Genomic DNA, 27446 nt, shown 5'->3' with positions numbered 1-27446 from the left:
TCTGAGGTCTCTTCAAAGGGTTTCTCAGAGCCGATGACCGAAGAACAAAGTCCATAAAAATAATTGCCCAGCTGGAAAACGTTTTCATATTTGGTTCTTCAGGCCAGGTGGTCTTCTTTGGAGCTCTGAATTAATGATTTATGTCTAGTAAGTGGGTGGCTCCTTATAAGTATTTGTGTTGCCAGTCATATATCTGCAGTTCAGGGCCATCAATCAAAAACCAAAATGAGGCCTAAAGGTGTGGTAATTGTGACTAGTGAGGTCCAACTCCAGTCTAAGCTTTTTTTTTTTTAGATACGATTGTGACACCAAAATGAGAAATGAGACAGATATGGTCAAAGGGACAGAACTAGGGACCTAATAGAGGTTCTAGATCTTCTACACAAAAATGTTTTTGGTGTTGTTGGTGACCACATTAGAGTTCCATCAATGAGGGATGTCTATCTTGCAGAGGGGGAATACAGCAGCAAAAAATCTCTGCAGAGGTTCTAAACCTTTCTTACTCAAATTAAAGGCTTTTTGGCTACAATTAGATTTTAGGCTGTGACTCCAAGGATTGACATTATGCTTGGTATTTAGTCGGAATTTACTAAACCAACCTTGTACCTGGAGATCAGGGTCCACTCAATGCTTGTAGAAATGGTTAGCTTCTTAGAATGGGTTTTCACCAAATACCAGATGATCTCCTAACCTACCAAGCAAGGTTGACCATCTAGAACAGGGGTCTGCAAACTTTCAAAACAAAGGGCCAGTTTACTATCCTTAAGACTTTAGAGGGGCCAGACTGTGGCCAGTGGGAGTACAAAATGTCCTGGCGTAGGTAGGAAAACCGCATTGTTTGTGTCTGTGGGAGGAATAGTGCCCAATCGTTGGTATCAGTGAGAGGAAGAGTGCCTCATCATTGGGGTCAGTAGGAGGAATAGTGACAAATCATTGGTGTCTGTGGGAGGAATTATGTCCCATCATTGGTTTCAATGGGGAGGAATAGTGCTCCGTCATTGGTGTCAGTGGGAGGAGTAGTGCCCCATCGCAGGTGTCAGTGGGAGGAATAGTGCTCCATCATTGGTGTCAGTGGAAGAAATAATGCTCCATCACTGGTGTCAGTGGGAGGAATAGTGCCCCATCATTGATGGCAGTAGGCCCAAGGACCAGATAAAGGCAAGCAAAAGGCCACATCCAGTCCCTGGGCCACAGATTGGAGATCACTGGTCTAGAAGTCAGAATAAAGAAATGCTCCTCTGCCTGCCATGTGACAATGCCTGGGCCTGTTAGTAGGTTGTTCAATAAGCCATGATAGTTATTTCAGCACAGTTGATGTGTATTTTGCAACAATATATCCCCTGTTTACTTTCTATTATCTCTGTCTACTTTTGTCCCACAGTAACCTGTCTATTTAAATTCGTTAAATTTGTTACAGAAAACAGCAGGTTAGTCTTGTTGTTTTACAACAGCAAGACTGTGCTTTATGGGAATGAAGGGATTTGGGACTAAGGATAGGAATGGTGCAGGCTTTGTGCACTATTATTAATGTGAATTGTTGAAGACTGGGGATATGCTTTATTATCAGGAATTGTTGGAGTCTGGGGCTATGCTTTAGGATCAGGAATTGTCTGAGACTGAGGATATGCTTTAGGATCAGGAATTGTCCAAGACTGAGGATATGCTTTAGGATCAGGAATTGTCCAAGACTGGGGATATGCTTTAGGATCAAGAATTGTCCAAGACTGAGGATATGCTTTAGGATCAAGAATTGTTGGTGACATGGTATATGCTTTAGGATCAGGGATTGTCAAAGACTGAGGATATGCTTTAGGATCAAGAATTGTCCAAGACTGAGGATATGCTTTAGGATCAGGAATTGTCCGAGACTCGGGATATGCTTTAGGATCAAGAATTGTTGATGACATAGGATATGCTTTAGGATCAGGAATTGTCCGAGACTGGGGATATGCTTTAGGATCAAGAATTGTTGATGACATGGGATATGCTTTAGGATCAGGGTTTGTCAGAGACTGGGGATATGCTTTAGGATCAAGAATTGTTGATGACATGGGATATGCTTTAGGATCAGGGTTTGTCAGAGACTGGGGATATGCTTTAGGATCAGGAATTGTCCTAAACTGAGGATATGCTTTAGGATCAGGAATTGTCCTAAACTGAGGATATGCTTTAGGATCAGGAATTGTCCGAGACTGGGGATACGCTTTAGGATCAGGAATTGTCCGAGACTGAGGATACGCTTTAGGATCAGGAATTGTCCGAGTCTGAGGATATGCTTTAGGATCAGGAATTGTCCGAGACTGAGGATATGCTTTAGGATTGGGAATTGTCAAAGCCTGGGGCTACGCTTTAGGTATGGGAATTGCTGGAGACTGGGGATATGCTTTAGGATTGGGAATTGCTGGAGACTGGGGATGTGCTTTAGAATCAGGAATTGTCAAAGACTGAAAATGTGCTTTAGGATCAGGAATTGGTGGAGACTGAGGATATGCTTTAGGATTGGGAATTGTTGGAGACTGGGGATATGCTTTAGGATTGGGAATTGTTGGAGACTGGGGATATGCTTTAGGATCAGGAATTGTATTAGTCGGGGGCAGTGCCGGGACAAGGTGATCTAGAGCCAAAGTCGGACATGCCAAATTGGGCCCCCTCAAGATGAGCATTATGTGTCATCAACATCCCCCCCCCCCAAAAAAAAATGAGCACCAATCTACATAATTATCCCTAAGCATAAATTCCCCCTCCTCCCAGTACAGATATGCCCCCAGCTGAAATCCTCCCTTCCAGCGTGAATCTTTTCCCCCTCTTCCCCCCCAGCTCAAATCATCTCTCTCTCCATTTACCCCATCACAAATCCCCCACAAAAAAAATCACCCTTCTAGCACAAATCCTCTGCCCCTCAAATTTCTCCTCTGAGCACAAATCTTCTTCCCCCTCTCTAATTCCCCCCTCCCAGCACACATTCCCCTCCCACAATCCCCCATCCTAGCACAAATCCCCCCCCAAAAAAAATTTCCCCTCCAAGCACAAATCCCCTCCCCCCCTACCATATTACCTTTTCTAGCATAACCCCCTAAATCCCCCCTCCTAACCAGGGGCGGACTGACAACTCATGGGGCCCCCGGACAATAGGGGATCATGGGGCCCCTGTGTCCTTGCCCAAACTCAAAAAAGCCTATGAAAAAGGTACCAGGGGCATCTCATGGGGCTCCCTACTGACCCCGGGCCCACGGGCAGTGCTCGAGTTTCCAAATAGTCAGTCCGCCCCTGCTCCTAACATAAATCCCCCCCAAACACCACTCCCCCCCAAAAAAACTAAAATGAGCAAGAAGGACAGCATAGAAAAAAATAAGATCATGTGAAGAATCAAACCATTTAGCTACTAGAATCCAATAAACAGTGGCGGCCCACAGAGAGCATCACCATAAGTACCAAAGGGCCACATGAAGCCCCCCCCCTCCCTTCCAGTCGTGGATTGGGCATCAGGGCATTATTATATACTCAAATTTGTGCTATGCACTGTATGTTTTATATTCGATATATTTTTTTGTTTGGATAATAGTGTTCGATTAAAAAACGTGTCCCCTTCTGTGGTGACCACATAAAGGATAGCGATTATGCGCAGTGAAGCGTCACAGTATAATGACCCAGACTGTGACTCCGCGGTGACATTGTAACGGAGATGCTGTGGCCTTCAGGTCTCTTTGCCTCTCTTGCCCTGGGGACTCCTTAAATTTTGATTGATGTATCTGTCTCTTCCAACAGGGTGATCGAGAATCAGAGGGACTTGTTGAACCTAACGCAGGCGGACATGAAGAACTTCAGAGAGCTAAAAAATCTGTGAGTACTCAGCCCTCGCTTGTCTCCCAGTGGACAGACATTAATTTTTCTTGTCATCACGGCTCCCATAGCTGCCAGGGGAAAGAAAGATGGATGGTTCAGGATGTTTAGGGAGAAGGGAAGTGACCTTGAATGAAGGGATGACCTGAAAAGAGAGTGTTCTGTGGGGAAGGATTGGGACCAAGTTCAGTGCAACATCCCCTCAAAGGATTGGGCCATTTATGAAACTCATATTTCATTGTCAACTAACCTGTCTTCATTTTAATTAAAGCTGGTGTTAAATTATGTTTTACATACCAATTCCGACAAAGAAATCTTGTTCTGTCCAAAAAAGTCCTCCAAGGTCTAAAATACATTGGCATTTGTACTTTGCTTCCAACAGTTTATGAAGCATTTTTACGGACGTGGAAAGCAGGGTTTAAGTTGGATTTAAGGGAACATTGTGACCTCAACTTGGTCTCAAAGTTAGCTCAGAGGTCCATGTGTGCTAATCTTGTAAGCAAAGGATTTAGAGAATTGGATTAATTTTAAAGACAAGTCCAGGTCTACCTAAATTAATGCTAGCTCCATCAAGTCCCCTTGGGTTTCTTCAGAACTAGGTTTAGGTCCAAATCTAAAAGTCAGCCTTCATTCTTGGTTCAATGCTACCTTTACCAAGCCTTCCTGGGTTTGTTCAGAAATGCGTTAAGGTCTAAATCCAAAAGTTAGCTATCAATCTTGGTCCAATGCTACCTTGACCCAACCCTCCTGTGTTTGGTTTGACATTTCAGGTGTTACTATGTGCCATTGTTATGTTACTGTCTTTATTTTTGCATCTTTATTATTGGTGACCATTGTGGATGGAGCCTCTGTTCTACCTTGTTGTCAGGGCTCCGGGTATGACCAGAGGTGTGTGGACTGACACAGGGAAATGCAGGCTTCAGATATAGTATAAACAATATAATTTATTTAAGACTAAACAATACATAAACGCAGTGCAAGACTAAACATAAACACAGTGCGAACAAACCAAACCAAAACCCCCAACAGATAACAAAAGAACAATACTAAGTGTAGTCGGGCAGGCCGGGTCGGTAGCAAACGGGCAGGCAAGGTACAAAGGAGGAGGCAGAGCGTAGTCAGACGGGCCGGGTCAGGAACAGTCAGGCAGACAAGGTACCAAAGGAGCAGACTGGAGAGTGGTCAGGAATAGCAGAGGTCAGGACAGGCGGAGTTCAATCAGAGTCAGGGATCAAGCAGGATCAGACAGGAAGCAGACAGGGTGCAGGTACAGGGGCTCTTGGGAAACATACACCAAGGCCCTGATTGCAAGTCTGGCCATTCCTTATATGCACCTCCTGCAATCAGCCTCAGGTATTTTGGCTGACTGCAGGAGTGAGCCTCTGGTTGCTGAGAGCACCCGCTGGCCAGTCCTGGTACTGCAACCCACAAGGCAGGTGAGTCCCACCACTATTGGCGAGTCCATTCCTGACACTTGTCCTCCTCCCCTCCCCCTTCCCCTCTGAGGGTGGTGGGTAGAGTTTTCTAATGAATCTATATTAAAGGAGGTCAAAGTGAAAGGTGTACCAGTCATTTCTCTTAGGAAAGGGGGTCAGTCCCCCGAAACACGTCAGCTGGTTTTGTCATCTGCATGATTCCACGAGGTTGGAAGGCGGACTTGTGGACTCTGTATTTTGACACGCTACTATTCCATTTTAGTTTGTAAGTATAATTTGTAATTTTTTTAATCTCCTAATAAATTGCTGGAGATAAATCACTAGGCATTAGCGCCCTATATGTTCTTTGTTGTTTGAAAAGCAAGCTCATATCTACTTCTGAACTAAACTGAACTACTTCACTCCCCCCCAGCTCTTTACTTACTCTGTTTCACATCAGAGGCCCACTCCAGTGTTCTCAGCTAAGAAATTCTCTTCAGGCCTGGGCATAGACCTGAATGAAACCAAAGTTGCAGATCTTTAGTTTATGGCCTCATTTAAGTCAATGGGGACTTGCACAAGAACAGCCAGCCTCCTAAGGCTAGTATACAATGGCATTTCTATTTTCCAACAGTTTATAAAGCATTTTTGAAGGATATGGAAAGCAGAGTTTGAGTTGGATTTAATAGAACAATGTACGCTAAAAGTAACCTCAACTTGACTTGATATCAAAGTTAGTTCAGAGGTCTATGTATGCTAACCCTTAAACCAAAGGTTTTAAAGGACAGGTTGATTTAAAAGACACACCCGGGTCAGCCTACCCCCGATCCAACTCTCCTGTGTTAGTTCATAACCTGGAAGCCAGCTGTCATTCCCGGTCAAACGAGCTGCAGGCCTGGGGATTACAAAATAGAGGGAATGCCCATGGCGCCATTGACCTAATATGGCCTTATTAAGTCAATGATATTGGACAGCGGCAGCTCAGTGGACCAGGAATGGCAGCTGGTTTCCAGGTTCAGACTTGGTTCCAAACAAAAGCAAGCTCATCCCTGTTCCTGAGCTAAACTCAACTACTCCAAGCCTTGACCATCTCTATTACTTACTTCTGTGGTATAGCAGTGGCCCGACCCAGTGTTTAAATCCTTGTCTAAGAAATTTTCCAAAGTGTTACCCATGCCTGTACCTTGATATGAATGAGGCCATAGATGGATATATGGCCACATTCAAGCCAACGGGGACTAAATAGTATAGCGAACACTGAAATGAATTTAATGCATGAGGATGAAAAAACTTGTCCAGACCTTGGTTGTACATGGCAGGTAAGTAAGGTGCCGGGGTGGGGCTTAGCTCAGATGTCCAGTAGTAATAGGAAGCATAATCTGCATATGTAATGAACAAACATGCATATAGTTGCAAGATTGTTAAATATTGATGAAAAATAATTCGATAATAAGATTCTTTACATTAAAAGGACCATTACTCAGGGAAAATGGAGGCTGCCATTGCTGGTTATGTTTCTGAAAATGTTAGTTGCCTGGCTCTGATCCAAGAACGTAATGCTGAACTCCAGGTTTACCTTCAATCTCTCCTTTCCTGGACTGAAATTGATTACTCTGCTCTTTCTGCACACTGTGAGCTTCTCACAATGTACATTGGAAGCTGCAGCAAGTCAGACAGAGCCTGTCTCATTTCCTGCCTGGAGGACATCAAGCATCATGGAGGCTTGGCATTACATGTAGGTGTTACCTAGGATGGTCAGCATGCAAATGCAGACTACCTAGAACCCTGAATCCTCCAGACTGACACCCCTTTATAAAAGCATTTTGTATAACAATGAGTTAAAAAGGTGGAGCCATCAAAGTGCAGCAAGTTTTAAACATTTATTTGCATTAAAAATTGGGCAACTCACAAGATGGATAGTGAAAGAGCACTTGTACTTGTAATAGCTGGCCTGAAGAGGGAGCACACATGCTCCCCCACTCCCGCGAGACATGTGACCGGAAGTGACGTCAACATCCTTCTTCCTGGTGTACCCATGACAGTAGGAAATGTTGGGAGCCACCAGCGCAGCCTAGACATCGGCTCCACACCCAAGGACCCAGCGTGTACTCCGGACTAAAGCGGATGAATGTTACGAGGACAAGCGCTCTTTCACTACCCATCTTGTGAGTTGCCATTCTTTTCATGCAAATAAATGTTTAAAATGTGCTACACTTAGATGGCACCACCTCTTTTTCCTCATCTTCCCACAGAGTCTCTTCTAGCTCGATGTAAGCCAGAGCCCTCTAAGTAAAGCCCACCCCATATGGATTCCATATGGACTAATAATTTCATATGGACTAACAATTACATATAGTCTGACTAAGTGTATTACATTCTAATTTTCCTCCTACTCACCAGGCTGCCCCATTTGAGAGACATCTTCCCACAGAGTCTCTTCTAGCTCGATATAAGCTGGAGCCCTCTAAGTAAAGCCCACCCCATATGGACTTCCATATGGACTAATCATTTCATATGGACTAACAATTACATATAGTCTGACTAAGTGTATTACATTCTAATTTTCCTCCTACTCACCAGGCTGCCCCATTTGAGAGACATCTTCCCACAGAGTCTCTTTTAGCTCGATATAAGCTGGAGCCCTCTAAGTAAAGCCCACCCCATATGGACTTCCATATGGACTAATCATTTCATATGGACTAACAATTACATATGGTCTAACTAAGTGTATTACATTCTAATTTTCCTCCTACTCACCAGGCTCCCCCATTTGGATGGTCCCCAGCTAATACATTACAGCAGCCACTCTAGCCTATTGAGAGTGTGCCAAAACACTCCATTTTTGTATGGTATTTGCATAACTCATCCCAAGAGCCCACCCACTGCTTGCATCATGGCTGAGGGCTGTAATTAACATGTTATTAAGATGGGAAAGACGTGCAAGGTCATGGGTTCAGAACTCCAGGTCAACAACAGAAAAGTACTGATTCCAGACCACTTTTTCAAAGGGAGACCCTTATATTTCTCAGCATTGGCTTTACTTTTTAAAAAGGGGTCATGGTTCTCCTTTAAAGATAAGTAAACCCAATACACAAATGTATTTATTCCACACATTGAATATACTGGACTTGGGGTCTCCATATTGTGTTTATACTGCAGGAGTGGATGGGAGTACAGTAGTAGCATTTCATTGTATTATCCTTTCCAGACTAGAGACAGACCATCTTTAGGGCCCTTGGGGTGGGATTAGGGGACAATTAGTCAATTAATCCTTAGTTGCTTATATGTTTTGTATCCACAGGACCATTTCTAACACCGGGCTCAAATATATTTCCAAAGATGCTTTTGAGATGAACCTTCGTATGACTCATATGTAAGTGATCCCTCTGTAGAGCTGATTTTGTTTCATTTTTTGTTTTGTTTTTTTGGAAAGAAACACAGAATGGAAATCGTGAATCAAAAAGAAAATTTGCTTCATATTTCACCTTCTAAAATATTATTTATTTTTTGTTAATATCTACCAGATCAATGTGTTTACTTCTAAGAGCCAAAACTGCAAATTTAAACTGGCAGGTTTTGCAGGGACCTCGTAAAGGGGACCTTTTACATGAATATTCAGAAACAAACACTATTATTGAGTAGGCATAAAAATGTGCCAGTGAGGACCTGCAAAGAGCTTTCCAATACCAGGGGTATGAAGGGTGCTTGAAGACTAATTTGGGCTTTTCAAAGACCTCATAAAGAGTCCTGTTACATGACCATTTGGAAACAAACACTGTTATTGAGTAGGCATACAAAAGAGCCAGTGGGTACCTGGTTCATCCTTCAAAAAGTTTGCTAATCCCATGGGGTACTGTCTGCCTAGACCTCAATTTCAGGTCCAGCTTTGACCCTTGACCACAAACCAATGACAGTTCCTTGGTGGCCATGGAAGCAAGCTACTTGGATTGTCAGGCTGTTAGACCTGAGGTCATGGAAACGTGGATAGTGCATCAAGGAACAAGACACTTTGGGCTTTTCAAGGATCATATAAAGGGACATGTTAAATGAATATTCAGAAAAAAACACTATTATTGAGTAGGTATAAAAACGTGCCAGTGAGGATCTGATACATCCTTCAAAAAGCTTGCAAATCAAAAGGTTGCTCTCCACATAAACCTCAATTTCAGGTCCAACTTTGACCCTTGAAGACAAACAAGCTGCTTGGATTGTGAGGCTCCTGGACCCAAGGTCATGGCAACTTGGATGGTGCATCCAGGGACACGAAGAGAACGTTCCATGGACATCCATCTATTGTGTCGATATGAAGACACATTTAGTGCCCGTTTATCAAGACACAGTATTTGCTTGTCAGGCATCACATTTAATTACAGTATATAAAACAAAATCATAACCCTCCTAGAAGAGGCCCTAAGAGGAGTTTTGATGTCACCCCACATGCAGCTAGAGAGGGAAGGGTGATCACGTCTCACTTTTAGATTCTGAGATTTCATGCTAGAGCTAAAACTTACAGCCTAAAGGCCAAGTTCAGCCAAGATTTTTTTCTACTTTCGGGTGAAGTAGGGAAGGGTTGGAACCCTTATAAGCAGGGGCGGACTGACCATTTGGAAACTCGGGCACTGCCTGAGGGCCCAGGGTCAGTAGGGGGCTTTTTTGATAGGCTTTTTTCATAGGCTTTTTTGAGTTTGGGCAAGGACACAGGGGCCCCATGATCCCCTATTGCCCAGGGGCCCCATGAGTTGTCAGTCCGCCCCTGCCTATAAGGTTTTTACCACTGTACAAGTATCAGCTAAGGAGATTCACCTTTCATCTGCTGTTGTTGATAAGGAATTCAGCCATGCCATTTGACTTACAGTGGAATATGTTTATCATCCCCCTGTCCGGTTATAACAGTTCATTGCCGGTTTTCATGCAGCCATCAATAGTTTGTTTGGCGCTTCCAATAGCTTGTAGCAATCAAGCGGCTTCTGCTCTGTCTCCCATCTGAATAGCTTGTAGCTTGTGAGGCAACCCCCCCCCCCCTTCTCTGTCCTACATCTCAAAAGTGTCTGACTACCTCTCCATCGCCCCTTCCCCCATACTGGACACCCTACAAAATGTGGGTTGCCCTTCAATCCCCCCTGAACTGGGCACCCCATAATCTGTGACTCCTCCCTATTCTGTCCCTATACCGGACACCCAGAAATCTGTACTCCTCCCCCTTTCCTCTCCTTTATACTGGACAAGGAGAGGACCAAATGAAAAATCCTTGGCAATCCAAAGTTTTTATTGTTCAACTAGTTACAACAAGCAGAACAAAATACATCTAATGCCTTTTGGAAGCCACACAATGGCCCTACCTCAGGGCTAGGTAAAATGGCATGAATGTTAAATAGACTCAAAAGTACTCCTAAACAGACTGATCTGCAGGTAAAGAATGGTAGAAACAACAGTCAATGCTGGTGTTCACAGTATAAATAGCAAGGAGGCTTCTTTGGCTTCCATGCTTCCTTGCTACTTCTACCATTGCCTGTTCCAGATACATGTTCTGATCTAGGTGGCAGAAGTGTATTCTAGGGTTGCCAAATTTGAATATCTTTAGAATGTGAAGCTGGCTATAGATGGATCGAATCTCAGCTGGATCAGCAGGGACTGGCCAAGATTTGATCCTTCTATAGGCAGTCTGATTGTACCCAAGTCAATCCATCTCCCAGCCATAATTCCTAACTCTGTTCTTGTCCACCTGGGAATTTTGGGTGTTTCAGCTCTTCCTGTTACGGTTCCAACTCTATAAAATAAATGAAACATTCAGCAGGGATGATAGAAACCCTTTTTCATGGGCACAACAGGTTTACAGACCCGGGACCTCAGAGTAGACAACCCACCATTAGAGTTCCCGAGTGATAGAAGCAGGGGCGGACTGACCATTTGGAAACTTGGGCACTGCCCGAGGGCCCGGGGTCAGTAGGGGGCCCCATGAGATGCCCCTGGTACCTTTTTCATAGGCTTTTTTGAGTTTGGGCAAGGACACAGGGGCCTCATGATCCCCTATTGCTCGGGGGCCCCATGAGTTGTCAGTCCGCCCCTGTCCAGAGAATATCCAGATGCCTCTCAGGGGATCAGGAAGGAATATTTTTCCCAGCAGGAGCAACTTGAATCATGCTTTGCTGTGGTTTTTTTGCCTTCCTGGATCAACTGTGGGCAGGGGCGGACTGACCATTTGGAAACTCGGGCACTGCCCGAGGGTTCAGGGTCAGTAGGGGGCCCCATGAGATGCCCCTGGTACCTCTTTCATAGGCTTTTTTGAGTTTGGGCAAGGACACAGGGGCCCCATGATCCCCTATTGCTCGGGGGCCCATGAGTTGTCAGTCCGCCCCTGTCCAGGGAATATCCAATTGCCTCTCGGGGGATCAGGAAGGAATATTTTTCCCAGCAGGAGCAACTTGGATCATGCTTTGCTGGGGTTTTTTTGCCTTCCTGGATCAACTGTGGGCAGGGGCGGACTGACCATTCGGAAACTCGAGCACTGCCCGAGGGCCCGGGGTCAGTAGGGGGCCCCATGAGATGCCCCTGGTACCTTTTTCATAGGCTTTTTTGAGTTTGGGCAAGGACACAGGGGCCCCATGATCCCCTATTGCTCGGGGGCCCCATGAGTTGTCAGTCCGCCCCTGGGTAGAAGAGATGGTTTTTCACTCCAACATCCACCAAGCACTGAATTTTAGGGTAGACCGACTTTGATAATATAATTTTTTTTTTTATTTGAATCCTCCTTTTACTTTTTTGACATGTTTTGCCTGTCATTGACAATATCCTTGGCAGCTTCTCTTATGCTTAGGTGGATTGTGTCTTGTTGTTAATAATATGGCTTACTGAGCACTTGTTTTGTTGTTCTTCAAAATTATTAAGTGTTTTTCTGGAGCGTTCCTAATTGCGGGAAAGCGATTTTGGCAGCGTGCACGCTACTAATGGCGTTTTCACCACCGAGGTGATGGGGATGAGTAATTAAAAATAAATAAAAGGCCTGGGTATTTTTAAGGTTTGATGGGAACTTATTTCTATTAGGTATGCATTTCTTTCTCCCTGGATAGTGCGCTTCTCCCCTCGCGAACCTACCTGCTGCTTCCTGACTAAACAAGGTCTAGTTATTAGCCTCCATCATGGGGATTGTCACAGATCATTTCCCCATTAACGAATTCAGTTTAAACACTCAAGGGGGATTCACAGCCAATTAGCTTACATATAAAAAAAAATATTCAAATTATTTCATTTTATTGCTCTGCACAAAAGTAATGATAATGGTACGTATGACATTTAAAAGGCCCTGAGAGCTACCATTCTGCCATTTAATTTTTATTTACTGGAATGACGGCATATTGACTCAGTAAATTCCTGTAGTGCAGAAATGCAAACAAGCTTGCTTTAATGCTAGACATGATCCAGGGGCGGACTGACCATTCGAGCACTCGGGCACCGCCCGAGGGCCCGGGGTCAGTAGGGGGCCCCATGAGATTCCCCTGGTACCTTTCATTGGCTTTTTCATAGGCCTTTTTGGGTGTAAGTGAGGACACAGGGGCCCCATGATCCCCTATTGCCCGGGGGCCCCATGAGTTGTCAGTCTGCTCCTGACATGATCACAATATTCAGCAATTTGTGGCCCCTTCATTTTTCTGAAACCCAAATAATGACACAGGTGATGTGTTTTAATTAGCCTTTTATTTGCCAACATAAACAATTATATAAATAACAGGAAGCAGGTTGTCTTGGGTCAGTCTTGGTCGGAATGTCCCCCTATCAGTACTGTAATAACAGCTCCTTTTGTCATTCAGATTCCTCTCCTAGAAGGTCTTCTACTTTTACAACTTCCCTAGCGGAACTTCCTCTTCCTGTCTGCTACAGGTTCCAACCGGGAGTGTTTTGTAGACACATATCAGGTGGTTTCAGTTATTAGCTGGTTGAAATCTCCCAGGAGAACCTTTAGACAATTTCCCTGAATAATAGAAAGGACTGAGCTCAGCCTTGGTTAGGTGCCTGAGTAAAAAGGTTCCTAGTGTTCCTGAACCCTGAGGATTTCTCTAAGTCATGTACCTTTTTTTCTGCATCCAATGTCTGGTATCTTCACCCTGATTTCTGCTTTGTTCATGTCTACTGACTAAGTCTTCCCGATGCCAGCCCTGTCCTTCAGCCTGTCCCCTGTTACATATCGGTCTAATGACTTGGTGCCTCACCTTCAGTTTGTGCTCTCTTCAGTGGGGCAAGTCTTAGGTTTCCTGAAGCAAAAGGCCAAAATCTCGTGAGCGGAGTCCTGGTGAAGACCGGGCTTGCCTTTGTAAAGCCTTCTATGTAACACAAATAACCGAACCAATATAAATGCCATGACAGCTGTCAAAAAATGTCTCCAGGAAGGGGTCTTTTAAGTCCACCAACATAAAGACTTAACTAAGATTTCCCCATCCCCACCCACACCCCAACATCTCAAAACGAGAATTAACTCAAATTGGGAACGTGAATTTCTCAAGTAGACCAAACTTGGGGAGATTCACCAACAACTGGGCAATGGGTAAGCACCTTTCTACTAAATGTGCTCTCATTTTATATGAATCCCAACTATAACACTGACTCCCAAAGACTTCACCTGCTTAGCTTTTATGAAGATCATCGTTTTGTTCCTTATCATTAAGTAAGTTTGGGTAGGTGGATAACTTCTTTCTCCAGCCAACCTCTCTTGGATGACCTCCCAGCCAACATCACAGTTTCTACCCCGTTACACCTCTCTACCTATCTGATCTTTGACTGCCAGCAGTACTACTTTAAAAATTATCCATGTCTTTTCTAATTTCTCCCCTAGTCATACAGCCCCCCTCATCCATTTTTTTTCCACTATCCCCCTTTTTTGCCATGGTTTCCTTGCAGTGACCTCAATATAGCCAAGCAATTTACAGTAGAAGCCTCAGTGCATTTGTTGAAAAAGTGTACCCATATGCACAATGACATCACAGCTGTCAGGTGCAATTAAAAACAACAACAAATACAAAACAACAAGTAAAAAACATTGAAAACTTTTATCGGACGCCGTCAATATACCCAATCTTAGATCATCCAAAAAAAGAAGGTAAATAAATCCTTTTTCAGATGGCTAATTGCAATTAAAGAAGGCCGTCAAATAAAAAACAGACACATCAGCATTCAGTTTATAGCATTATCCATTTACTATTGCTCACATCAATTGTAAATGACAAATGCGTAAACAGCTGCAAAACTGGTCCTGGTTTTCAGAACAGACATCCCGTCACTGTGGTGGGCCTTGGCAAAGGTAATATAAGGTTTATGCTGAGGGATGTTTTTATCATGCCACAAACACTCATCATCTGTGCGTGATTAAAATCAATGTTTAGATGTCATGGCTTATTGTTTTTGTATTTGTGTTCTGTGTCTTGTTTGGTGCATCATAGTTCTACTTTGTTTGCCTTTGCAGTTCCGATTGAGATGCTGTTGGCTAAAAGCCATGAAACCAGGACCTTGATCTGGGGGTTAGGATATGTGCTCAAATGATTTTCCTTTTCAAGTTTTAACCTTGAAAGGGAAAATTATCTAAAAAAGAACTTAAAAGGCCAAAGCAAAAATAAAAGAGGGCACACAAATCTATAGCAACCAATCAGAGCATTTGTGAGGTGAGATAACTGATGTTGGATGGAAGACTTACTTCATAATTGGTGTTTCAATCCTTCCCAAAGATGTTTGGTAGGATTGAGGCAAGGGCTCAGTGCAGGTCACTCCAAATTCTATACCAATGTGGTCAAACCATATCCTTGTTGAAAATGGACACCATTTATCGGGTCAAGTATTTATGTTGGATGAGAAGACCTGACTTTCAATCACTGTTCCAATTCATCTCAAAGTTGTTCAGTAGGGTTGAAGTCGGGGTTCTGTGCAGCCCACCTGGGTTCCTCCACACCAAACTGGTCAAACCATGTCCATATGGAAACGGCCACCATTTATGAGGTCAAGTATAGTTGTTGGATGAGAAGACCTGGCTTACAATCGGTGTTCCATTTCATCCCAAAGCTGTTCAGTAGGATTGAGGTTAGGGCTTTGTGCAGGCCACTCAAGTTCCTCCACACCATCATGGACAAACCATGACACTTGCCTTCTATGTTGGAACAATATAGGTATGTATGTATGTAAACCCTAACAGTAAACTTCCTTAATTTTGTCCCTTTGGTCTGGTAAATATACCTCTAGGTATATTCATTATATTCATTCATATTCATATTCATTCATATTCAAGGTATTCATTCTATCTGCTCAGTAAGGTAGACCATGCAATAATCTTTTTTTTTTTTTTTTATCAACCAGTAGTTTGAACAACAAAAGAAAAAAAGCCAATTCGCATTGAATGTGTGGATGGGGGAATCCTTCCCACTGAGTTATTGTATTCTGACAGCGGGGAGCCAAATTACACTGATCAGTGTTGCCAGCTACTGCCCGCGACACTGAATGTTAAAAAAAAGATGGTCGGTAGATCGACTTCTGTACAACCAGCCTACCTGTACATGAATCAAAATTCGGCAAGTCTCTGCTAAACCATTCAAATTTTCAATCAAAATATGGCTGTCTAAGTGTAAAGACATGTTGACCCTGCTAGAAATCTTTTCAGTTGGTAACTTCGTATGCTCTCTGACTGTGCTGCACTCTTATCAGTTACATTTTTCCCAACTATCTCCTCAGATTGCAGAATACTTCCCTCAGTGTTATGCAGAAAAGAAGGGGGAAGTGTTTGCAGTCTTGTCCTCCATAGACCTCCATAGACACAGTGCAGTTAGCGAGTGTTGTCACCCTAGGACAGGAAATGTGTTACTCGCAGGTTCACCAGGTGAAAATAAAGGGAAAAAACTAAAAAAAGAAAACTGATGCAGCCAACACATTTAAGGACTGGTAAGCTTCACCATATTACGTTTTTTGGGGGGTTTGGATACAGTTTAATTTTTCCTGGTGTCCATGTGCAGGGGCATGATAAGGGTATGTCCTCTGCCTAATTATTATTTTTTTTTAAAAAAGCACCAGCAGGATGAATGGTTTATTTTTTGTGCCTTGGTTCTTCATGGGACCCGTAATCAGGGGTGTATCCCCCCTAATATTTTTCTATGAAAGGTTTTATTTTTTATTTTTTTTAAAAAAAGCACCAGCAGGAAGAATGGTTTATTTTTTGTGCCTTGGTTCTTCATGGGACCCATAATCGGGGGTGTATCCCCCCTAATAATTTTCTATGAAAGGTTTTTTTTTTGTTTTGTTTTTTAAAAAGCACCAGCAGGATGAATGGTTTATTTTTTGTGCCTTGGTTCTTCATGGGACCCGTAATCAGGGGTGTATCCCCCCTAATATTTTTCTATGAAAGGTTTTTTTTTTGTTTTTTTTTATAAAAAAGCACCAGCAGGATGGATGCTTCATTTTTTGTGCCTTGGTTCTTCACGGGACCCATAATCAGGGGTGTATCCCCCCTAATATTTTTCTATGAAAGGTTTTATTTTATTTTTTTTTTAAAAAGCACCAGCAGGATGAATAGTTTATTTTTTGTGCCTTGGTTCTTCACGGGACCCATAATCAGGGATGTATCCCCCCTAATATTTTTCTATGAAAGGTTTTATTTTATTTTTTTAAAAAAAAAGAGCACCAGCAGGATGAATGGTTTATTTTTTGTGCCTTGGTTCTTCATGGGACCCATAATCAGGGGTGTATCCCCCCTAATATTTTTCTATGAAAGGTTTTATTTTATTTTTATTTTTTAAAAAGCACCAGCAGGATGAATAGTTTATTTTTTGTGCCTTGGTTCTTCATGGGACCCGTAATCAGGGGTGTATCCCCCCTAATATTTTTCTATGAAAGGTTTTTTTTTTTAAAAAAAGCACCAGCTGGATGAATGGTTTATTTTTTGTGCCTTGGTTCTTCATGGGACCCATAATCAGGGGTATATCCCCCCTAATATTTTTCTATGAAAGGTTTTATTAATTTTTTTTTTTTAAAAAGCACCAGCAGGATGAATGGTTTATTTTTTGTGCCTTGGTTCTTCATGGGACCCGTAATCAGGGGTGTATCCCCCCTATTATTTTTCTATGAAAGGTTTTTTTTTTTTTTTTTTAAAGCACCAGCAGGATGAATGGTTTATTTTTTGTGCCTTGGTTCTTCATGAGACCCATAATCAGGGGTGTATCCCCCTTAATATTTTTCTATGAAAGGTTTTTTTTTTGTTTTGTTTTTTTAAAAAGCACCAGCAGGATGAATGGTTTATTTTTTGTGCCTTGGTTCTTCATGGGACCCATAATCAGGGGTGTATCCCCCCTAATATTTTTCTATGAAAGGTTTTATTTTTTTTTAAAAAAGCACCAGCAGGATGAATGGTTTATTTTTTATGCCTTGGTTCTTCATGGGACCCGTAATCAGGGGTGTATCCCCACTAATATTTTTCTATGAAAGGTATCCGTCTTTCCCATCCCAGTAAACTGGGATCTATGGGGAGAGTGGTTTGGTGATATCAGTGCTTGCTGTAGAATTTGATATCAGGGCAGCTGGGCTCAGCCAGGACTGACAGCAAATGCTCATTTTCACTCCCCTGTGGCCAATCATTGACCTGACAAGAGCTGAAATGGATCCATCCCCACCACCCAGGGCAATGTAGAAATGATCCTCTGTGCGCAGGCACGTGTAATGGTATTTACAGCTGTTTGGATCTGTCGTCACCCAACTAAATGCAGACGATCATAACATACTTTTCTAATTAGAAGCCATTCACAAAGAAGAAACCAAGACATGAATATGATGGGAAAATGTTGAGAAACTTCCAGACAATTGTTAAAAAAGTATGCCTAAGACAACATTTTTAGTAGAGTTCATCGTATAATAGACCAGTTCACAAAAAAGTGATACGCGGAGTGTTGTGGGCTGATCTGTTCCTGGCTTTTTATCTGTTTTGATGACTCTATTTGGGAGATTTAATCTCTATCTCTTTGACCTCGGATTTTTGGAAGTTCACACCCAACTCGGGGCATTCCTCTCTGAAGCTGAAGAACTTGTCATATGTATTCATCAAGAGTGCAGACTATGTCTACCCTTCCCACCCCACTCCTCCATTCATAGAAGCCGTACTTTAGCTTCCTTGAATGAAACATGACTTTGAATGGATGACTGGTGGATGAATAGAAGGTCAAAGTCTCCATTCATACTGTAGATCCTTTTTCAATAATGGAAGGTATAGTAAAGCTTGTAAGCAGGGGCGGACTGACAACTCATGGGGCCCCCGGGCAATAGGGGATCATGGCGCCCCTGTGTCTTTGCCTAAACTCAAAAAAGCCTATGAAAAAGGTACAAGGGGCATCTCATGGGGCCCCCTATTGACCCCGGGCCCTTGGGCGGTGCCCGAGTTTCCAAATGGTCAGTCCGCCCCTGCTTGTAAGAATGGAGGTGAGAGGAAAGGCCAGGCACAGTCGGCGCTCTTGATAAGTGCGTATGACAGGTCTCTCAGCTGTATTAACCTTGCAGCTCCAGAAGACTATTGTGGCAGGGATAGGGGGGGCATCAGAGGATGGAAGAATTCAACTAAAGACTATGGTGGCAGGGATAGGGGGGCATTAGAGGATGGAAGAATTCAACTAAAGACTATGGTGGCAGGGATAGGGTGGCATCAGAGGATGGAAGAATTGAACTAAAGACTATGGTGGCAGGGATAGGGGGGGCATCAGAGGATGGAAGAATTCAACTAAAGACTATGGTGGCAGGGATAGGGGGCATCAGAGGATGGAAGAATTCAACTAAAGACTATGGTGGCAGGGATAGGGGGGCATCAGAGGATGGAAGAATTCAACTAAAGACTATGGTGACAGGGATAGGGGGGCATCAGAGGATGGAAGAATTCAACTAAAGACTATGGTGGCAGAGATAGGGGGGCATCAGAGGATGGAAGAATTCAACTAAAGACTATGGTGGCAGAGATAGGGGGGGGGCATCAGAGGATGGAAGAATTGAACTAAAGACTATGGTGGCAGGGATAGGGGGCATCAGAGCATGGAAGAATTCAACTAAAGACTATGGTGGCAGAGATAGGGGGGGCATCAGAGGATGGAAGAATTGAACTAAAGACTATGGTGACAGGGATAGGGGGGCATCAGAGGATGGAAGAATTCAACTAAAGACTATGGTGGCAGAGATAGGGGGGGGCATCAGAGGATGGAAGAATTGAACTAAAGACTATGGTGACAGGGATAGGGGGGCATCAGAGCATGGAAGAATTGAACTAAAGACTATGGTGGTAGGGATAGGGGGGGCATCAGAGCATGGAAGAATTCAACTAAAGACTATGGTGGCAGGGATAGGGGGGGCATCAGAGGATGGAAGAATTCAACTAAAGACTATGGTGGCAGGGATAGGGGGGCATCAGAGGATGGAAGAATTCAACTAAAGACTATGGTGGCAGGGATAGGGGGGCATCAGAGGATGGAAGAATTCAACTAAAGACTATGGTGGCAGGGATAGGGGGGCATCAGAGGATGGAAGAATTCAACTAAAGACTATGGTGGCAGGGATAGGGGGGCATCAGAGCATGGAAGAATTCAACTAAAGACTATGGTGGCAGGGATAGGGGGGCATCAGAGGATGGAAGAATTCAACTAAAGACTATGGTGGCAGAGATAGGGGGGGGGGCATCAGAGGATGGAAGAATTGAACTAAAGACTATGGTGGCAGGGATAGGGGGCATCAGAGCATGGAAGAATTCAACTAAAGACTATGGTGGCAGAGATAGGGGGGGGCATCAGAGGATGGAAGAATTGAACTAAAGACTATGGTGACAGGGATAGGGGGGCATCAGAGCATGGAAGAATTCAACTAAAGACTATGGTGGTAGGGATAGGGGGGGCATCAGAGCATGGAAGAATTCAACTAAAGACTATGGTGGCAGGGATAGGGGGGGCATCAGAGGATGGAAGAATTCAACTAAAGACTATGGTGGCAGGGATAGGGGGGCATCAGAGGATGGAAGAATTCAACTAAAGACTATGGTGGCAGGGATAAGGGGGCATCAGAGGATGGAAGAATTCAACTAAAGACTATGGTGGCAGGGATAGGGGGGCATCAGAGGATGGAAGAATTCAACTAAAGACTATGGTGGCAGGGATAGGGGGGCATCAGAGGATGGAAGAATTCAACTAAAGACTATGGTGGCAGGGATAGGGGGGCATCAGAGCATGGAAGAATTCAACTAAAGACTATGGTGGCAGGGATAGGGGGGGCATCAGAGAATGGAAGAATTCAACTAAAGACTATGGTGGCAGGGATAGGGGGGCATCAGAGAATGGAAGAATTCAACTAAAGGGAAACATCAGACTGACTGTAAGTAACGTCCCTTGTGCTGTTATTTTTTTCCACTTAGGCTTTAAGTACAGGGGTCCCACCTTTGCAGCCCCCAAGCCATATGCATGACCATTGGGGAATTTAAGATGTATATATAGCCAAATGTTCTTTTTTTAGTTTTAGATCAAGTAGGGAATCATTAAATCCCCTGTCAGTATATTTTGGGTCCCATTGAAAAGATTCCCCTTCCTTAGCCTATCACAGTGATTGACCAAAAGAAAGTGACTGGGTCTTGACTAGTAAATGTGAAATGCAAGCTAGGGGAAGGCTGGAGTTACAGCAAGGGTCAGTAATAGGGTTGGTGTTACATGGAAGATTAGTGTTAGGGTTACATTGAGGGTTATTGTAGGGATTGCAAGTTGGTTGATGGGAGGGTGATTGGGCAGGTTAGTGTTAGGATAACAGGGAGGGTTGGTATACAGATTACAGGGAGACTAGTATGAGGGTTAACATTAGGATTACAGGGAGGGTCAAAATTATGGATAATCTTAGAGTTGGGATTACTGGGAAGATTAGTGTTGAGTTTGCATGCAGACGTAATGCTAGGGCTGGGGTTACAGAGAGTGTTAGTGTTAGGGTTGGGGTAACAGGGTAGATTAGTGATAGTGTGCATTAAGTGTTAGTGATGGGGATTGCAAATAGGTTGATGGAAAGGTGATTGCGAAGGTTAGTGTTAGGGTAACAGGGAGGGTTGGTATGCAAATTCCAGACAGGGTTACAGGCAGCCTAGTATGAGGGTTAATATTAGGATTACAGGGAGGGTCAGTATTAGGGTTACTAGTAGAGTTGAGATTACATGGAAGAATAGCTTTAGGGTTACATTGAGGGTCAGGGTTGGGGATAACAAGTCGATTGTTGGGAGGGTGAGTGTTAATGTTAGTGTTAGAGTAACAGGGAGGGTTGGTATGAAGATTACAGGTAGGGTTACATTGAGGGTTAATGTTGGGGATTGAAGGTAGGTTGATGGGAGGATGATTGTGAAGTTTAGTGTTAGAGTAACAGGGAGGGTAGGTATGAAGATTACAGGTAGGGTTACATTGAGGTTTAATGTTGGGGATTGAAGGTAGGTTGATGGGAGGATGATTGTGAAGGTTAGTGTTAGAGTAACAGGGAGGGTAGATATGAAGATTACAGGAAGGGTTACAGGCAGGCTAGTGTGAGGGTTACCTTTAGGATTAAATATTGGGTTAATATTAGGGTTAGTGTTAGGGTTACATAGAGGGTGAGTGTAAGAGTTAGTGCTAGGGCTGGAATTACAGAGAGGGTTAGTGTTAGGTTTGGGGTTATAGGCAAGAATAGTTTTAGGGTTAGTGTTGGAGATTACAAGTAGGTTGGTGGGAAGGCGAGTGTGAGGATTAGTGTTAGGGCTGGGATTTCAGGGTAGATTAGTGTTAGGTTTACATGGAAGGTGATTGTAAGAGTTAGTGCTAAGGCTGGAGTTACAGGAAGGGTTAGTATTAGGGCTAGTGTTAGGGTTGGGGTTACAGGGAAGATTAGTGTTAAGGTTACATTGAGGGTTAATGTTGGAGATTGAAGGTAGGCTGATGGGAGGATGCTTGTGAAGGTTAGTGTTAGGGTAACAGGGAGGGTAGGTACGAAGATTACAGATAAGGTTACAGGCAGACTAGTGTGAGGGCTAACTTTAGGATTAAATATAGGGCTAATATTAGGGTTAGTGTTAGGGTTACATAGAGGGTGAGTGTAAGAGTTAGTGCTAGGGCTGGAATTACAGAGGGTTAGTGTTAGGTTTGAGGTTAAAGGCAAGAATAGTTTTAGGGTTACATTGAGGGTTAGTGTTGGAGATTAAAAGTAGGTTGGTGGGAAGGTGAGTGGAGGGTTAGTGTTAGGGTTGGGATTTCAGATTGTAGATTAGTGTTAGGGTTACATGGAAGGTGATTGTAAGAGTTAGTGCTAAGGCTGGAGTTACAGGGAGGGTTAGTATTAGGGCTAGTGTTTGGGTTGGGGTTACATGGAAGATTAGTGTTAGGCAGGGGGCGGACTGACCATTTGGAAACTCGGGCACTGCCCGAGGGCCCGGGGTAAGTAGGGGGCCCCATGAGATGCCCCTGGTACCTTTTTCATAGGCTTTTTTGAGTTTGGGAAGGATACAGGAGCCCCATGATCCCCTATTGCCTGGGGGCCCCATGAGTTGTCAGTCTGCCCCTGGTGTTAGGGTTACATTGAGGGTTAATGTTGGGAATGGAAGGTAGGTTGATGGGAGGATGCTTGTGAAGGTTAGTGTTAGGGTAACAGGGAGGGTAGGTACGAAGATTACAGATAAGGTTACAGGCAGACCTAGTGTGAGGCATAACTTTAGGGTGACATGTAGGGGTAATATTGGTGGTTAGTGTTAGGGATGGGGGTTACATGGAAGATTAGTGTTAGGGTTACATGGAGGGTAAGTGTAAGAATTAGTGCTGGGATAGATTTTTAGAGAGTGTTGGGGTTACAGGGAAGAATAGTTTTAGGGTTACATGTTGGGGATTACAAGGAGGTTGGTGGGAGGGTGAGTGTTAAGGTTAGTGTTAGAGTAATAGGGAGGGATGGTATGAATATTATAGATAGTGTTACAGGCAGGGTAGCGTGAGGGTGAACTTTAGAATTAAATATAGGGTTAATATCAGGGTGAGTGTTAGGGTTACATAGAGGATCAGTGTCAGAGTTAGTGCTAAGGCTGGAATTACAGAGAGGGTTAGTGTTAGGTTTGGGATTACAGGGAAGAATAGTTTTAGGGTTATATTGAGGGTTAGCATTGGGGATTACAAGTAGAGTGGTAGGAGCTTGAGTGTGAATGTTAGTATTAGGGTTGGGGTTACAGAGAAGATTAGTGTCAGGATTACATGGAGAGTTATTGTAAGAGGTAATGCTAGGGCTGGAGTTACAAAGAGAGTTACTATTAGGGCTAGTGTTGGGGTTACAGGGAAGATTAGTAACAGAGTTACATTGAGAGTTAGTGTTGGGGATGTTGTATTTACAAGTATGTTGACAGAAGAGTTTGAAGATTAGTGTTAAATTAATAGGAAGACTTGGTATGATGATTACAGATGGGCTAGCATTAGTGTTAGGGATGAGGTTAAAGGTAGAGTTGGTTTTAGGGAAAGCCCTAGAATAGGACATCACCCTTTGAGCTGGGACTGGGAGCTCTAATACAAGTTAGTTTGATGGTTAATATTAGGGGTGGGGTTACAGGTAGAGTTAGTTTGAGGAAAGCCTTGGGATAGGACATTGTTCTTTGTGCTGGGAGCTCTAAACCCAAGTTAGTTTGATGGTTAATATTAGGGATGTGGTTACAGGTAGAGTTAGTTTGAGGAAAATCCTTAGGATAGGGCATCACCCTTTAGACTGGTAGCTCTAAACCCAAGTTAATTTGATGGTCAATATTAGGAATGCGGTTACAGGCAGAGTTAGTTTTTGTGGAAAATCCTTAGGATAGGGCATCACCCTTTGGACTAATAGCTCTAAACCTAAGTTAGGTAGACAGTTAATGTTAAGTGTGGGTTACAGGTAGAGTTAATTTTTCTTGGGATAGTTCTTGGGATAGGACATAACCCTTTGAACGGGGAGCTCTAAACCCAAGTTAGTTCGATTGTTAATATTAGGGATGCAGTTACAGGTAGAGTTAGTTTGAGGAAAATCCTTAGGATAGGGCATCACCTTTGGACTGGTAGCCCTAAACCTAAGTTAGGTAGACAGTTAATGTTAAGTGTGGGTTACAGGTAGAGTTAATTTGAAGGAAGTTCTTGGGATAGGACATAACCCTTTGAACTGGGAGCTCTAAACCCAAGTTAGTTAGATAGTTAATGTTAAGGTAATAATACATAAAAGTGCAGCGCTTAAAAAAGTGACAAATAATCATAAAGAAACAGTGAAAAGTGTATAAAAAAATAGTCCATCCAAAAATGAAAGAAATGTCCCAGAGGTTGTGATGAAACAAAAGAAATCCAAGGACAGTTGTTGTGTCACCAACCACTACTACAGAAGGCTTACCAGAAAGGCATGACCCCCTGTTAAGAGTGGTCAATCGCTCCTTGTTTAAACAATCCAGAAAGCCAGACACTCAAATCCTCCTCCAGATCTCCAAAAGAGCAGATAACGATCTTCCAACAATGGACCTTAATTGGGGTAGCTAAACCACTCAGGATGAGGCTTGGACTCGTAGTAGAAAACATGCAAAGAAAGAGAACTCCACATAGTGTAAAACCATAATCACAACATTTATTTAAGGTATGGTTGCACTCACATGTAAGCAAATATCATTAGGCACCAATTGGCAAAAAAAAGCCAAATTTTCCAGTTTCCAAAATTGCCACCGGCTGTTCGTGCATGCGCAGTAGTGTGTGTGCATGGGTGTGTTACAGGTAGAGTTAATTTGAAGGAAATTCTTGGGATAGGACATAACCCTTTGAGCTGGGAGCTCTAAACCCAAGTTAGTTTGATGGTTAGTATTAGGGATGGGGTTACAGGTATAGTCAGCTTGAGGGAACGCCTTAGGACAGGACATCACATTTGAGCTGGAAGCTCTAAACCCAAGTTAGTTTGATGGTTAGTATTAGGGATGGGGTTACAGATATAGTCAGTTTGAGGGAGCACCGAAGGATAGGACATCACATTTGAGCTGGAAGCTCTAAACCCAAGTTAGTTTGATGGTTAGTATTAGGGATGGGGTTACAGGTATAGTCAGTTTGAGGGAACGCCGTAGGATAGGATATCACATTTGAGCTGGAAGCTCTAAACCCAAGTTAGTTTGATGGTTAGTATTAGGGATGGGGTTACAAGTATAGTCAGTTGGAGGGAACACCTTAAGACAGGTCATCACATTTGAGCTGAAAGCTCTAAACCCAAGTTAGTTTGATGGTTAGTATTAGGGATGGGGTTGCAGGTATAGTCAGTTTGAGGGACCGCCTTATGATAGGACATCACATTTGAGCTGGAAGCTCTAAACCCAAGTTAGTTTGATGGTTAGTATTAGGGATGGGGTTGCAGGTATAGTCAGTTTGAGGGAACGCCTTAGGATAGGACATCACATTTGAGCTGGAAGCTCTAAACCCAAGTTAGTTTGATGGTTAGTATTAGGGATGGGGTTACAGGTATAGTCAGTTTGAGGGACCACCTTAGGATAGGACATCACATTTGAGCTGGAAGCTCTAAACCCAAGTTAGTTTGATGGTTAGTATTAGGGATGGGGTTACAGGTATAGTCAGTTTGAGGGACCACCTTAGGATAGGACATCACATTTGAGCTGGAAGCTCTAAACCCAAGTTAGTTTGATGGTTAGTATTAGGGATGGGGTTGCAGGTATAGTCAGTTTGAGGGAACGCCTTAGGATAGGACATCACATTTGAGCTGGAAGCTCTAAACCCAAGTTAGTTTGATGGTTAGTATTAGGGATGGGGTTGCAGGTATAGTCAGTTTGAGGGAACGCCTTAGGATAGGACATCACATTTGAGCTGGAAGCTCTAAACCCAAGTTAGTTTGACAGTTAATTTTAGGGATGGGGTTACAGGTAGCGTTAGCTTTTATGGAAAGCCTTGGGATAAGCCAGCACCCTTTGAGCTGGGAGCTCTACACCCAATATTACCAGTACCAACATCCAAGAGCTTAAAGCTTGAATTACTTGAAGATGTATGTTGTGTCTTTTCAGGTTTGTTTTACATCTTCAGCACCTGACAAACATTTTTTTGTGTGGACTTCCTGTATCCTTTAAAAAAAGGAAAGAATGTCACAAAACGATAATAATAATACATTATGAATAAAAATAATCATTCAGTGCAATTCTTGTCTGCGTTCCCTCTTGTGCTGCAGGGAATGGTGGGAGTAGACAGCAGACAGTCTGGTTTTATAGAGAGGCCACTGTATTGTGTGGTCGGTTTCAGCATGAACAACCATATGCGTGACCTTTAACCTTCCTCTTCCTTCTAGTGCAGACAGCTTCACTCGTCTTTCCTCCAAGTTCTGCTCCCAGTCTTGACTTGTAGCAAAACATCTGCCTCATGTCTTATCAAAGCCATTTCTCTTCTTTCTCTAGTAACCTGTCGGCAAATTCTCTGGTGGCGCTGTCATGGAGGACCTTCTACAACCTACCTCTTCAAGAACTGTAGGTTAACCAATCTTTCATCACAATGATTAATGTTTGTTTGGCTGTGTGTCTGCGAAAGGGATCTAGGGATCTTTTATTGACATAACCGGTCAAAGCAAATATATTTTCCTCTCATTACATAGCCTTAGTTGTCTTCGACATGTTAAAACAATAAATAAATCGATATCTTCATTTATATTTGTTATATTAACCGTTTCAATACCGTGCAATTTTACCCCTTCCTGCCCAGGCCATTTTTCAGGTTTCAGCGCTCTCACACTTTGAATGACAATTGCGCGGTCATACAACATTGTACCCAAACTAAAATTTTATCATTTTCTTCACACAACTAGAGCTTTCTTTTGGTGGTATTTAATCACCGCTGAGGTTTTTAATTTTTGCTAAATTAACAAAAAAAGACCAAAAATTTTGAAAAAAAAACACATTTTTCTTTGTTTCTGTTATAAAAGTTTACAAATAAATAATTGTTCTTCATAAATTTAGGCCGAGATGTATTCTGCTACATGTCTTTGGTGAAAATAACCCAAATTAGGATGTATTTTTTAGTTTGTAGGAAAGTTATAGAGTTCACAAACTATGGTATAGATCTGAATATTGATCAATCCTGAAGTACTGACAGCCAATCTAATATCTTGAGGTCCAAGAATGTCAGAACAGTACAGATATCCCCCAAATGACCCCTTTTTGCAGAGTAGACAGTCCGACGTACTTCATAAGAG

The 27446-nt window shown here is 43.1% G+C and overlaps 1 protein-coding gene across 1 annotated transcript in view; it reads left to right on the top strand.

Annotated features, from left to right (window-relative positions):
- Nucleotides 1-27446, top strand: part of NTRK1 (neurotrophic receptor tyrosine kinase 1) — a 158360-nt gene that overhangs the window by 59040 nt on the left and 71874 nt on the right. Inside the window, exons 2-4 of the mRNA XM_089656895.1 lie at nucleotides 3766-3840; nucleotides 8557-8628; nucleotides 26656-26724. Coding sequence (XP_089513021.1) covers nucleotides 3766-3840; nucleotides 8557-8628; nucleotides 26656-26724 — 216 coding nt within the window. The remainder of the gene's footprint in view (nucleotides 1-3765; nucleotides 3841-8556; nucleotides 8629-26655; nucleotides 26725-27446) is intronic.

The sequence above is a fragment of the Staurois parvus genome, unplaced genomic scaffold, assembly GCF_062004578.1.
Source record: "Staurois parvus isolate SC_StPar_1 unplaced genomic scaffold, SC_StPar_1.0 ptg000948l, whole genome shotgun sequence".
NCBI lineage: Eukaryota > Metazoa > Chordata > Amphibia > Anura > Ranidae > Staurois > Staurois parvus.
This window is presented reverse-complemented; position numbering and strand designations above follow the sequence as displayed.